The 14,692-nt window shown below is 49.0% G+C and overlaps 1 protein-coding gene across 1 annotated transcript; it reads right to left on the bottom strand.

Moving 5' to 3' along the window:
• Nucleotides 1-122: 122 nt before the first annotated feature.
• LDLRAD2 (low density lipoprotein receptor class A domain containing 2) lies at nt 123-7,616 on the bottom strand. The gene is given in 6 exon segments (XM_070458449.1): nt 123-346; nt 444-591; nt 593-639; nt 2,506-2,637; nt 4,795-5,229; nt 7,317-7,616. Coding segments are annotated over 6 exon segments (1,068 nt in total). The 5' UTR covers nt 7,399-7,616.
• Nucleotides 7,617-14,692: the final 7,076 nt, after the last annotated feature.

Below are 14,692 nucleotides of genomic sequence, written 5' to 3'. Positions count from 1 at the left end.
GAATCTCGGGGAATTATGTGATGGGCCCAAAGGTAGACAGCGCTGTGGCAGGGTTGGGGGCAGAACCCGGGGACCGTCTGACCCCAGAGACCACTCTCTTCCCTCTGATGCCCGAAGCCTCTCTAGGAGTGTACCCCCCGACGCTGGAAGGCTGGCTCACTCAGCCGCGGCCCCCCAGGGCCCACTTGGCCAGGACACCTGTAACAGACAGTGCAGCAGGGGCCACGGGCCCGGGCCCGGGCGGCCAGCTGGCCGGAGAAGCAGCAGCACCAGAGGAGGCCCAGGAGGAGGCCCGCCGAGGCCAGGGACAGTGAGGAGGCCAGCGCCACCCCCTGCAGCCGGGGCCCTGCAGAAAGAGAGCGTCCACTCGGGCCTTGGCCTGGGCCTGCTGCCCGCTGCCCACCCCTGCAGTGGGACAAGTATGATCTCGGTGGTGGAGCGACAGGTGGAGTGCGTGGTAACCAAGAGCCACCTACCTTCCAGAGCTGCACCCTGTTGGGCAGGGTCCCAGGGGGCTGGCGGGCCCATCTCAGCTGCCGTCCCCAGGGGTCCTGACGATTGAAGAGCTGGGGGAGGAGTCAGGGGTCTGGGGGGTGCCATCATCCAGATTCCCCGCCAGGCTGGGCACTGGAGAGGGACCTGCAGGGGGACATAACCACTAACTCACTGAGATTTGATGATTTAATGATTATGTCTCATTTAATCCTCCTAAAACCTCTTAGCAAGTCTTAGTATTTTTATTTTACAGATAAGGAATGGATGGGGAAACAGTGGGAACAGTGACAGACTTTATTTTTGGGGGCTCCAAAATCACTGCAGATGGTGACTGCAGCCATGAAATTAAAAGACACTTGCTCCTTGGAAGAAAAGTTATGACCAACCTAGACAGCATATTAAAAAGCAGAGACAACACTTTGTCACAAAGGTCCTATCTAGTCAAAGCTATGGCTTTTCCAGTAGTCATGTACGGATGTGAGAGTTGGACTATAAAGAAAGCTGACCGCCAAAGAATTGATGCTTTTCAGCTGTGGTGTTGGAGAAGACTCTTGAGAGTCCCTTGGACTGCAAGCAGATCCAACCAGTCCATCCTCAAGGAAATCAGTCCTGAATATTCATTGGAAGGACTGATGCTGAAGCTGACACTCCAGTACTTTGGCTACCTGATGCAAAGAACTGACTCATTGGAAAAGACCCCGATGCTGGGAAAGATTGGAGGCAGAAGGGGACGACAGAGAATGCAATGGTTGGATGGCATCATCGACTCAATGCCCATGAGTTTGAGTAAGGTCCGGGAGTTGGTGATGGACGGGGAAGCCTGGCATGCTGCAGTCCATGGGGTTGCAAAGAGTTGGACTGAGCAACTGAACTGAACTGAACTGAGGCACAGAGAGAGGTTAAGTCACTTGCCCAGGCCACACAGCTAGAAGTGGCAGGGGTGGACTTGAACTCACAGTCTAGCTCCAGGGGCTGCAGTGGATGAATGGAGCTACTTCTCAAGAAGGAAGTACCTGTACTGAGCATTGTCAGTGCACCCAACACTGTGCTCTGCGCTGGGCTCTTCACCCACAGGATTTCACTTAAAGTTCATGACAGATCTAAAAGGCTAGATTTGTCATCGTCAGTTTACAGGTAAAGAAGCGAAGGGACAGGGAGGTTCATTCTTCCACTTATTCGACAAGTATTTTTTGATCATCTACTGTACCCCAGGCATTGCTCTGGGGACTAAGGGAAATGACAGTGAGAAAAATAGACAGAAATGTCTTTATGGAGGGCTTCCCTGGTGTCTCAGTGGTAAAGAATCCATCTGCCACTGTAAGAGACACGGGTTTGAACCCTGATCCAGGTAGTACTAGTGGTAAAAAAAAAAAAAAAAACCCACCTGCCAATGCAGGAGATATGAGATGCAGGTTCAATCCTTGGGTCTAGAAGATCCCCTGGAGGAGGGCATAGCAGCCCATCCAGTATTCTTGCCTGGAGAATCCCATGGATGGAGGAGCCTGGTAGACTATAGTCCATGGGGTTGCAAAGAGTCAGACATGATGGAAATGTCTTCAGTTCAGTTCAGTAAGTCAGTTGTGTCCGACTCTTTGCAACCCCATGAACTACAGCATGCCAAGCCTCCCTGTCCATTACCAACTCCCGGAGCTTACTCAAACTCATGTCCGTTGAGTCGGTGATGCTATCCAACCATCTCATCCTCTTTCGTCCCCTTCTCCTCCCGCCTTCAATCTTTCCCAGCATCAGGGTCTTTTCCAACGAGTCAGTTCTTCTTGGAAACGACTTAACACGCACCCTCACCACCACTGAAACACCAGCTGGAAGCAGCTGGACCCTATCACCTCCAGCATCTTCGAGCTCTGACGCCCTCTGGTCCTCAGGCTAGAGGCCCTCGGCCTGGTCTGGCCAGAGTCCCCGCTGCTCCCCCTTTCCCTCTCCCGCCGCACCCCTGCCTCCAGTTTCCACCCCAGCTGCTGGGCGGGGCCCAGGCCACACCTCCGCACTGACCTCCGCAGTTGGCTGGTGGCCAGGAAGCCTGGTCACTGCCGTCGCCACAGTCGTCCATGCCCCAGTGATCGCACACCAGGCTCCGGGGGACGCACCTGCCGTTCCGACACGGGAAGTAGGCACCACAGGATCCTGCAGCCAAGAGGGGAGGCGTGCAATGAGGACCTGGGCACCGGGGCAGGCGTGGCCAGGCGGGGAAGGAATGTAGGAGGTGTGAGCAGGAGAGGCTGTTTCCAGGCGCGTGCAGACAAGAGTATGAATGAGAGAGGGATGTGATCATAAAGATGATGAGGGTGATGGTGGCTAAGATTTACGGAGTTCCTATGCCAGACCCGGCGTGGTTTGCATCCCAGCTCATTGAGTTGTCACAGCAACCCTGTGGCTTCACTACTGTTATCAACCCCATTTTAGAGATGAGAAGACTGAGGCACAGGGAGGTTAGGTCACTAGACCAAGGCCTCATAGCTTGTATCTAAGCTGCAGGGTAGGAATTCCGCCCCATGCTCATTAAGCATGTGAGTGTGTACATGCACATGTGTGTGCCCGGAGACCTGAACACTCCAAGCACCTCCCCACCCTCGGCACTGTACCTGCCATCAGCCCACCTGCAACTCTACGGCTTGTTCCTCTCAGGTTTCCACTCAAATGTCATCTTGCCCGAAGGCCTGCCCTCACCCCCACACAAGAACAGCACACCACCCCTCCCCGCCCCCCCCCACCCCTTTATCCTGATTCGCGTTCCCGTGCAGCACTTACCACCCCTGCAGAACACAGATTTGCTTGATTCTTTGTGGTCTGTCTTGCCCACTAGAACGTCAGCTCAAATGAGGCAGGGACTTTCTCTTTCACTCATTGCTGCGTGAATCCTGGCACCTAGAACAGCACCTGGTACCTGGCAGCTACTCAATACTTGTTAAGTGAATGAACACACACACAGATGAGAAAAGGGGATGACTTGGTGCCCAGGTGCGGCAGACAGGTTGGCTTACACAGCACCCCATTCCACGGAAGAAAAGCTGGGTCAGGCAGGACTGACCAATACCATGGCTCAGAGCTGAGCATGGGAATCAGAGTATTCCATTCCTGGTTCTGGGAATGGACATATGGCCCATGTGACTAATAGATTTGACCCTGAGGACTTTTGCTAGAACCTTAAGATCCCTGCAGTTCCCTGGCAGTCCAGTGGGTAGGACTTGGCACTTTCACAGTAGGGGGCTCAGGTTCAGTCCCTCGTCGGGAACTGAGATCCTGCCAGCCACACGATGGCGTGGCCAATAGAGAAAAAATCCTCACTCTTTTTTCCATTGAGGTGAGAATTATAAGATAGATTGCATTCTTGGAGGTGCAGGGTCACCTTGCTGCCAAGTAGAAAGAGGGTGCTAGAGTTGCCTGAGATGAAAGCCAAACCGACCCAAAGCACTGCAAAGGGAAAGAATAAAGAGAGAGAGCCTAGGAGGCATCATTTGAGCTCTTGGATCCATCTATACCTGAATCAACACCTTAGTATCCCAGTTATAGGAGCCCCCCAAATTCTCCTTTGGCTTAAGCCAACTCGAATTGGGTTTCTTACATGTGAAAATGAAAGTGAATGCTCTCATACGCACAAGATGTGTAGGTGTCAGACCTGCAGGGACTAAAGCCTCGACTCAATGTGAGCAGAGGACCAGCTCTAGCAGTTATAGCCCCACTGCTCAGCCTGTGATCTGGGAGGCCTGCAGCACTTTGCCTAACCTCCCTGAGCCTGTTTCCCATCCATCAACAGGAGGGCATGACCCAGCAGAGCTGCTGTGAGAACAGAGGCTTGCCAAGGGCAGGAGACAATAAGGGATTACTGTTAACATCACCATCAGTTCCCTTTCCTTGCCCAAGTAGGCTTCCCTCACTTACCATCACCAGGAGTCCTCACTCTCCGCCCCTCTGCAATCGTCTGAGAGGTGGACTCGGGACAGAGGAGCCGGTGTGTGGACATACGTGGGCGTGAGTTGCCTGGAGGTGTGCAGAGTGGTACCGTGTACGAGGTGTGCATGAGGGGAGCTGTGTGTGCGAGGGAGTGTGCCGTATGTGAGCCGGGAGGGCTGTGCACTGGCAGTCTGTGTGTGCCGGGTTTGTGGAGCCGTGTGCACGAGGTGTGAGGTATGTGCTTGCGCCGTGTGTATGAGGGAGTGGATGCTGGAGGGTGAGGTGCGCGAAGTCAAGTCCCCGCGGTTGGCTCTGGGTCTGAACCGCCCCACCGGCTTCTCTCCCACAGGCCCGGGCCCCTCCGGGTCCAGGTCGACTGCCCCAACCCACCCAGCCGGAAAGAGGTGACTTCGCCCACGAAGTCCACGCGGGGCTGGCGGCCCCTGGTGACCAGGCGCAGGCCCAGGAGGTCCCCGGAGGTCGTCACCGGGGCCGGGATGGTCAGGCCGCAGAGGGGGGCTCCCAGGGGCCGGGGCGTCCCCGGCGGCCCCTCGTACAACTGCAGGTAGGACCCGGGGGCGCAGGGGTCCGCCGGCGGCAGGGCGGAGGCGTTGAGCGCCGGGGGTGGCACGGAAGGCGGGGTCAGGCTGTAGACCAGGAAGAAGCGGAACTGGAGGCGGATCCTGTCCCCGGGGGAGGCCGCCCGCACCCAGAGCCTGCAGTCAGTGTCCGGGGCCACGAAGTAAAAGCGGCGCGACGCGGAGTGCGAACGCAGCAGCAGCCCGTCCGCCTGCCAGGTCCGGCCGCACAGGTCCACCAGGTCAGCTGCAACGGAGAGCACGGCCCTGGAACCGAGATGCCCAGCCTGGCCCGTGCCATCTGCCCGCTGGGTGGCCCGGAGAGAGTCGCTTACCCTCTCTGAGCCTCAGTTTTCTTGTTGGGGAAATGGCAGATGATTGATCCATCTCAGAATATTTCTGAGGGCTACAAAATGTAATTAAAGTGCTCAATATCTTATTCAGAAACCCTAGGATAGGGACTTCCCTGGGGCCAAGTGGTTAAGACTTCCCCCTCCAATGGAGGTGGGGGTGGGTTCCACCCCTGGAATCAGAGCTAAGATCCCACCTGCCAGGTGGCCAAAAAGCCAAAAAACATAAAACAGAAATAATATTGTAACAAATTCAATAAAAACTTTAAAAATGGTCCACATTTAAAACAAAAAGTCTTCGGATGCGGTTTCACAATTTTCCAGATTTTAGAAAGATAATATGATACAGCCCCAAATGGAGTCTGCCGCAGCCTTCTGTGATCAAACACATTTTCTAGAGCAGTTATACAGAACATTTACCCTAAGTAGGACAAATAGAGACAACACACAGACTCCTATCAGTTCAGGTCAAGGTGTTGCCAGTAAGTTAAAAAACAAATATTGGTTGTCAGACTTTTCCATATTTTGGAGTGGAAACTAAAGGATTGTGGACATGTATGGATATGGGTGCAGTGCTTCGGCGAGCACCTAATGAGCATTGCAGAAGTGTTAGTTTTATCTTATGTAAGGAAGGATGGGAGAGACACAGTTGGGCACCTGCCCAGCCAACAGCCATTCCCTGTTTCTCCTTGCTAAAAGAAACTCAGTTCCCCTCACCTATCAAGGAGCAACATGCTAGCCCCCTGGTCATTAACCTAATCCAAGTCTTGTAATCCTAATTCTATTTGCCAGGTTTAGGGATTGGCATCTGACCTGATTCTGGCCAATGAGATTTAAGGAGAGGCTTGCTGAGAGTTCCTAAGAAAGATTTTCCTCCTTAATTTAACCACACACACACAAAAAAGGAGTGAGAGCTGTGTGATAAAGAGCCTCTTTTTCTTCCTGCTTTTGAAAGTCATTGACTGAGGATGTGATGCCCGGAGCTGCAGCAGCCATCTTGCAAGGATGAGGTCATGAGCATTATGGAGGAGCCTTGGCACAGGTGAGCTGCTGAAAACCATTTCTGGTCTCACCTAAGGCCTTTCTTCTTAAGTGAAATAATAAATCTCCTTATGTTAAACACTCCCTTTAGTTTGGTCCCAAACTTCCTCATTAGTATAGAGTTGTTATGAGGATTAATGAGATAATGTGCAAGTATTCAAACCATCTCTGATTTTTGTAAGGAGAGAGGGAGAACAGGAAGTGGCTTTTCTGGGGCATGGTAGGGGCACCAGTGGTGCTTGAGGACAAGCCAGGATCTGGGTCTGTGGGGGAGAAATTCTCATTTAAGGCTCAGGATGTAGGAGCATCTTCTCATATCTGTGCAGATCTACTAAAGTCAGAACCTGCCCTGGAGGGACACGGGGCAGGGGGAGTTTCAGAGAGTGAATGAACAAGCACCCCCTATGTGTGGGGTGCTGTCTTTGTGTCTTGCACGGTTGATCACATATGGAAAATAATAACAGTCCCTTAAGGGGCAAGGCCCTATCGTTCTTCCCACTTTACTGCTGAGGAAACGAAGACTTAGAAACAGTGATGGTAGGACTCCCCTGGGGATCCAGTGGTTAAGACTCTGTGCCTCCAATGCAGGGGGCCACAGGTTCGATCCCTGTTGGGGGTGAGGCCAAAAAAGAAAAAAGTAATGTCAAAGGTAGACTGAGTGTGTGAATGCAGGGTTATCTGACTCCAAAGTCCACAGCGTTTCCCAACGCCAGACCGCCCCACCTGCCCCCAGGCCCTTGCTTCTGGGTGACTTGGAGCTCCAGCCACCCACAGGGATTGGGGTAGATTTGGGGGTGCCAGGCAAGAGCAGACTCCGAGTTTCCCAGTGTCCCCCAGCCCAAGGGATCCCAGCCCATCAGGGTGAATGCTGACTGGGGAAACAGGCTCTGAGGGTGGTGGGCCTGAGTCTGCTGCCTGCCCAGCCAAGCCCCCTCAGACTCACCGGTGTGCAGAGCTGATGCAGTCAGCGTGGCTGCCCCCAGCAGGAGCAGCCTCTGGGGCAACTGCAGAGGACAGACTTCCATCCCGGCCGTCCTGTGCCCAGCAGTGGGGCAGACGGGCAGAATCTGCAGTTTGGGGTCTTTGGGGAGACTGCGGTGGAGGAGTTGGCAGGACTCAGGGAGCAAGAGGAAGCAAATACACCAGCTCCTCTGGTCTCTCCAGAGATGTTTGCGCTCCCAGTTCCAGACTCTTCTTCAGATCAGGGTTGTGTCTAGGGTTGCCATGGAGATTTGGGGCTGGGGCAGGAGCCTGGGGAGAGAAGGCGGGGAGGATGCCTGCTCATCCCCTGCCAGACAGGAACCAGGAAACTCAGATCCGGTTCAGCCACAGGGCTTCTGGGAGGGGGGTCCCACAGCCTCAGAGAGCTGCTGCCTCCCTGGAAAAGTTGGCATCTTAAGGCCGAGCTTAAGGGAGAGGCCCAGGACACCAAACGGGCCTCTCCGAGGGCCTAGAGGTGCAGCAGGTGGTGAAGGCACGCTGGCCCAGGACTCGGCTCTCTTACAAAGGGTTCCTGCCTCAGGGCCTTTGCCCGCTCTGCTCCTGCACCCAGACTGCCCCTCCCCCGTAAGGTGGCCCATGGCTGGCGTCTCTGGGTCATTCGGATTTCGAGCTCACAGTCACCTGCTCACACATTTCCCCGACACGTCTCAGTCTAAACTAGTGCTTTCCCTCCTTGTCACTCTGAATTTATCTCAGTACTCACTGAAATTACTTTGGTGGTGGTGGTGGTGGTTGAGTCGCTAAGTCGTGTCCGACTCTGGCAACCCAATGCACTGTAGCCCACCAGGCCTCTATCCATGGGATTCTCCATGCAGAATACTGGAGTGGGCTGCCATTTCCTTCTCCAGGGGATCTTCCTGACCCAGGAATCGAGCTCGGGTCTCCTGCATTGCAGGCTGATTCTTTACCAACTGAGCTATGAAGGGAATTTCTTTGCTTATTTATATCTATCTTGTTATATGTGTTGTCCATTGACCACCCCCCCAACTAAAATTCCATGTCTTATTGTTCTCTGAAGCCCTAGATCACAGCACAGTGCCTGGCACAGAGCAAAAATCCAGGAAAAAAGAACTAATGTGTGGCATTGAACAAATGACCTTCCTTTTTTCTGGGTTTTACTTCTTCATGTGTAAAAGGAAGGGCTTGGACCATTTCAGGCTTTTTTCAAAAATTATAATTAGTGGAACAGTTTTTTTTCAAAAGGCATCATACATAGAACCTTAATCTATGAAACTGAAACTTTTCCGGTCTCAGTTTCCTGATCTGCAAAATGGAATAATGGTAGATCTAACTTTGCAGGTGTATTGTAAAGGATAAGTAACTTGATACAAGTGGGGGACTTAGAACAGTGTCTGTCACTACAGTAAAGAGCCCAACGCTTGTCAGGCTGGATGATGACTCCCATCGTTATTATTTAAACATATCTTCTGTGTTTCAAGACATCCCCTCCTCAGACTTTGAGACACCACCTCAGAGTCTAAGGACTCTATGGGAAGGTTAAAACTGTTGGCCCTACTGCTCTCTAATGCTGTTCTTTCGAGAACCGACATTCGATGTCACCTTGATACCCTGCTGTGTGTGTTGTCCAAGGCTAGGCAGTGGAAACTCCTTTGGCAGGAGTGGATCTATCATGAAACTCGTGAGGCTTGCGCATCAGGACATATTACTTGCATGGGATTATTTTATAATTTCATAAAATTTGCAAAACTGGATATTTTAACCACGATCAATTCAGATCACTGTCTCTTTCCACCCCAGTCTCCTCCATCACACCCCTCTTCAGATGGCCATGGGCATTTTTGAAATCTGGCTAAGGGAGGTGGCTTTGAGCTTGGGTTTGCAGAGGGTATAATTAGGGGTCCTGGCTCCTTCCCCTTCCAGGTGTCATTTTATTATTTCTGAATGCCCCAGAATGCCTTCCAGGAATCTTCCTCATGCACTGTATGCTCTCTGTCCCAGTGTTGTGATATGAAGGTACAGAATCAGAGGTCATGATTGTGCCTGGCCTCGCGGTGTGAGGGGATTGAAGGAGAAATAAGGTTTGAACTGTATGAAGCCAGTATTAAAGCTCATATATGTAAGAACTTTGATAGAGGTTATCTCAAGTTTGACAACAATCCTTAAGAGAATAATCTTACTAATAATAATGAACTGCAAAGCTGAGGAAAAAACAGTCTAAATCATCACTAATTAAAAATTTAAAAACTGATTTTGATCAGTCATGCTAAAGGAAAGACTGAATTATCTTTCTAGTCCTGTTATGGAAAATCTCATACAGTGCTGTCATAGAAGGGATAAAAGGATGTGCCGCCCAAAAAAGTAAGGGAAAGGGTATTATAGAAGACTGTTAGGCAGTTGATTGATAAAAGCATGCTATTGTTTTGACTTTATATTGTTCACAGTTTTTGTCAGTTTTTAAACTTTGAAAGATGTTGGACATGGAAGCAACCCAGATGTCCATCGACAGATGAATGGATAAAAAAGATGTGGTATATATATATATATATATATATATATATATATATATACCATGGAAAACTACCCAGCCTTAAAACAAAAAGAATGAAACTGAGTCAGTTGTAGTGATGTGGATGAACCTAGAGCCTATTATACAGAATGAAGTAAGTCAGAAAGAGAAAAATATTATATGTTAATGCATCGATATGAAATCTAGAAAAATGGTACAGATGAAAGCATCTGCAGGACAAGTATAGAGGCGCAGATGTAGAGAATGGACGTGCAGACACAGGGCAGGGGAAGGAGAGGGTGGGATGAACTGCAAGAATAGCACTGACGTATACACACCACCATGTGAAATGGACAGGCGGGAAGCTGCTGTAGGTAGCGCGGGGAGCTCAGCTCGGTATTCTGTGATGACCTGGGGGGCGGGATGGGAGGGTGGGAAGGAGGCTCAAGAGCAAGAGGACACGTGTGTACTTACGGCTGATCCACATTGCTGTACAGCAGAAACGAACACAATGTTGTAAAGAATTATATTCCAATAAAAAAAGCTGTAAAGAAAAAAGAATACGTGATATCTACATACACACACACGCACACACGGACTATTCTTCAGCCATAAAAAAGAATGAAATAATATAATTTGCAACAACACACATGGGCCTAGAGATTATCATACTAAGTGAAGTAACCCAGACAAAGAAAGATAAATATTAAGGACTTCCCTGGTGGTTCAGTGGCTAAGACTCTGCACTCCCAATGCAAAGGGCCCAGGTTCAACCCCTGGTCAGGGTACTAGATCCCACATGCCACAACTAAGACATGGCCCAGGCAAATAAATAAATAATTCTTTTAAAAAAAGACAAATATTATATGATATCACTTATATGTGGAAAGACGATACAAGTGAACTTATTTACAAAGCAGAAATACTCTCACAGACATAGAAAGCAAACTTGTGGCCATTAAAGGAGAGGGAGGGAAGGGACAAGTTAGGAGTTTGGGGTTGAAATATACACGCTACTACATACAAATTAAATAACCAACAAGGCCCTCCTGTAGAGCACAGAGAACTGTGCTCAGTATCTCGTAATAACCTGTAGCGGGAGAGATTGTAAAAAAAAGAATATATTTGCATAGACGTGTATAACTGAACCGAATCACTTTGCTGTACACCCAAAACTAACACAACATTGTAAGTCAACGATGTTTCAATAAAAACGTACGCTGTGTGGCATGCAGGACTTTAGTTCCTAGACCAGGGATCAAATCTGTGTCCCCTGGGTTGGAAGCATCAGTACTAACTGCTGGACCGATAGGGAAGTCCTTCAATAAAAATTTCTTTTTAAGTTGTCGGATTTCATTGGCTGTGAGTAGAGAGGCAAATAATATTTCATCTTTACTGACCGAGAACCGGGTTAAAGAAGACAAAGTATCCAGGTTTAACCAAGCAGGACCCTGTGGGGCTTTCCAAGGACAGACCCCCCCTCACGTCCTCCACCTGCCTCTTGTCTGTAGAAAATGTTAACCTCCTGAAACAGAACTAGACCCTGTGGTCCTTGCTCCCCATGTCCTCAGCCTGCCTTTTGTCGTGGAAAAACTTTAGCCAAAGAATAAGTTTACTCAGAGAAGTGAGAAAATGCAGAAAGAGAGGAAAAGAGTCAAAGGAGACCAAATAATAGTAATAATGGAGCCATTAAAAGAAAAAGTCAAGGATCTTTAGTTCCTCCTCAAGGGCTGTAGGTAATATTCCGACCACATCCGGTGATCTGCTTTATAAATACTGAAATTAACTACATGATGAAGTTAACTACATGATGACTAGACTTTACTTACGACATAAGCTGCCACAATTCCAAGAACTGGCCTCATGGAAACAAACCAACCCTGGAACTGAAGAGTTGTTGTTAAGTCGCTCAGTCGTGTCCGATTCTTTTGCAATCCCATGCACTGCAGCACACCAGGCTTCCCTCTCCTTCACCATCTCCCGGAGTTTGCTCAAACTCGTGTCCATTGAGTCAGGGATGCCATCCAACCATCTCAGCCTCTGTTACCCTATTCCCCTCCTGCCTTCAATCTTTCCCTGCATCAGGGTCTTTTCCAAAGAGTCAGCTCTTCACATCGTGTGGCAAAGTGCTGGAGCCTCAGTTTCAGCAACAGACCTTCCAATGAATAGTGTTGATTTCCTTAGGACTGCCTTAATCTCCTTACAGTCCAAGAGACTCTCAAGAGTCTTCTCCAACATCACAGTTTGAAAGAATCAATTCTTCAGTGCTCAGCCTTCTTTATGGTCCAACTTTCACATTTGTACATGACTACTGGGAACCAGAGGTCAAATTGCCAACATCCACTGGATCATAGAAAAAGCAGGAGAATTCCAGAAAAACATCTACTGCTTCATTGACTATACTAAAGCCTTTGACTGTGTGGATCACAACTGAAGATTAACTGTACCTAAAACAACCTAAGATGACCCTGGTCAGACCACCGATGACCAATTTCAAGATGACTGTCACAGCTGAGTGTTCTATTTCTGCATGTAGCCCTTTCCTTCTGGCTATAAAAACTCTTACCCTCGATTGTCAGGGGTGGCGGGAGTCGCCTTTGGATAGATGTCCGCTGCATCCAAAATACAGCGAATTTTTCTTTTCACCACCCTGGCATGTTTATTGGCTTTTGAGCAGCAAGCATCTGGACCCCGCTTTCAGTAACACTCCTAGGCCTTCCCTGAGTTCCAAAGAATAAATTTAATCAGAGAACTGAGAAAATGCCAGAAGAAAGGAGTCAAGCAAGACAAAATAAGTTTAGTCACTAAACAAAGTCAAGAAACTTATTTCCCGCTCAAGGGGTATAGATAATAGTCTGAGCCATGTCCTTTGAGCTGTTTTTCAGACACCAAAACCCTCACCAGGTGGAAGAAGTTAACTCTATGCTGCCCACAAGCTCATAGACCCCAGACCGTGGAACCAGAAGGCTGATGAAGTTGACTCCTGATTACCTCACCACCAACCAATCAGAAGAATGTCCACGAGCTGATTACCTCACCACCAACCAATCAGAAGAATGTCCATGAGCTGAGTACTCACCCCACAACATATCCCCTGCCCCCCCATCTTTAAAAGCCACTAGGTAATTCAGACCTTTTGCGTACTGGCCACCTGGACTCCTTTCTTGGCACCCTACAAAGCAATGTACTGAGACTTCCCCCAGTGGTTAAAACTCTGCACTCCCACTGCAGGAGGCACAGGTTCAACCCCTGGTTGGGGAACTAAAATCCTGCAGGCCATGTGGAGCAGCCAAAAGTAAATAAACAACAATGCACTTTCCTTCGCTACCACCTAGGGTTAGTAGATTAGCTCTACTGCTTGAGGGCAAGCAGATGGCAAGCTTGGTTCAGCAATGCTGGGGCTTGCCCATCAATCCTATTCAATGGGAGAGCTGCAAGCTTCCACGAAAACCTGGCTCGGTGGATGTTACTGTAACAGACATGCCATCTGGGAGAAGGATGGGCTTCAAGAGGAGAAACTGGCACCTTTTCTGAACTTGTCCATGGGCTGTGTCTACAGACTGGGGACAGGCTGAGCTGTACTGCTCAGGACAAGAGCTGCTTTGCCACTAGCGCCACCTGGGAGGCCCAAAGCGATGCTTCACTCAGACGTTACCCGGAACGGGACATGTATGGCAGAAGGCGCCTAGTGTCTGGAGGACGTAGAGGGTCTTCTTCTTGCTGTGGTTTAGCCTCTGAAATATGCCCCTCAAACTTTCATTCATCCTTCAGAACAAGATGGAGAAAGACCTCATTGGTAATGAGAAGAATAAAGATGACTAAGCATATTTATGCTTCTTTTGTTCACAGTAGCCACGACATGAAAACCACCTAAGTGTCCATGAACAGATGGACAATGAAGATGTGGTAGATGTATAGAATGGAATATTACTCGGCCATAAAAGAGGATGAAATCATGCCATTTGCAGCAATGTAGATGGACCTAGAGATTATCATACGAAGTGAAGTCAGAAAGAAAAAGTAAATTATCATATGATATTAATTACATGTGGAGTCCAAAATATGACACAAATGAACTCATCTTGGAAACACAAAGACTCACAGACATAGAGAACAAACCTGTGGTTGCCAACGGGGACAGGGAGAGGAGAGGACGGACTGGGAGTTTGGGGTCAGCAGATGCAAACTATTACATGTAGAAAGGGCAGACGAGATCCTGCTGTGCAGTGCAGGAACTGCATTCAGCGTCCTGTGATAAGCCTCAACGGGAAAGAATGGGTGTGCATATATATCCGAATCACTTTGCTGAGCTAACGCAACACTGTAAACCAACCATCTTTCAATGAAGTAAATTTTAGAAAGATAAAAACTTATGAATAGAAGAGTATTTGTGCTTCCTGACATTGGAAATGTCAGCATGAAGAACTTTCTTTGGGAGAAATGGTATTAATAAAAGTGAGGTTCAGTCTAAAGCTCTTTCTCCCTAGTTAGCAAAAGGTGTGAATGGAACAAGTCTTATGGAAAAGCAAAACTTTTCCTTGGAAGGGTTTTGAGTAGCTGGGGAGTTAGTACCTTTCTCAAAAATGCTAAGCCCACTAAAATGCTCTAGGATTTGGGTTTAGAACATTTTATTTTCAGGCTTTAGGGCAGTTCCTGTTTTCCACTGTAGCAGGTAGAAAGGCAGAAAGCATAATCAGAGCGTGAAGTTACATTTCACTGCGCACGCAGCTTTGCTATTTAGTCACTCAAGTTTGTAACCTCAGCGTTAAAATATGAAGCAAATAAAATAGCATTTGTAAAACAGTGTTTGTCCCACAACAAGATGAAAACTCACAAGATGTATAGGAAGG

The sequence above is a fragment of the Odocoileus virginianus genome, chromosome 30 (genome assembly GCF_023699985.2).
Source record: "Odocoileus virginianus isolate 20LAN1187 ecotype Illinois chromosome 30, Ovbor_1.2, whole genome shotgun sequence".
NCBI classification, from domain to species: domain Eukaryota; kingdom Metazoa; phylum Chordata; class Mammalia; order Artiodactyla; family Cervidae; genus Odocoileus; species Odocoileus virginianus.
This window is presented reverse-complemented; position numbering and strand designations above follow the sequence as displayed.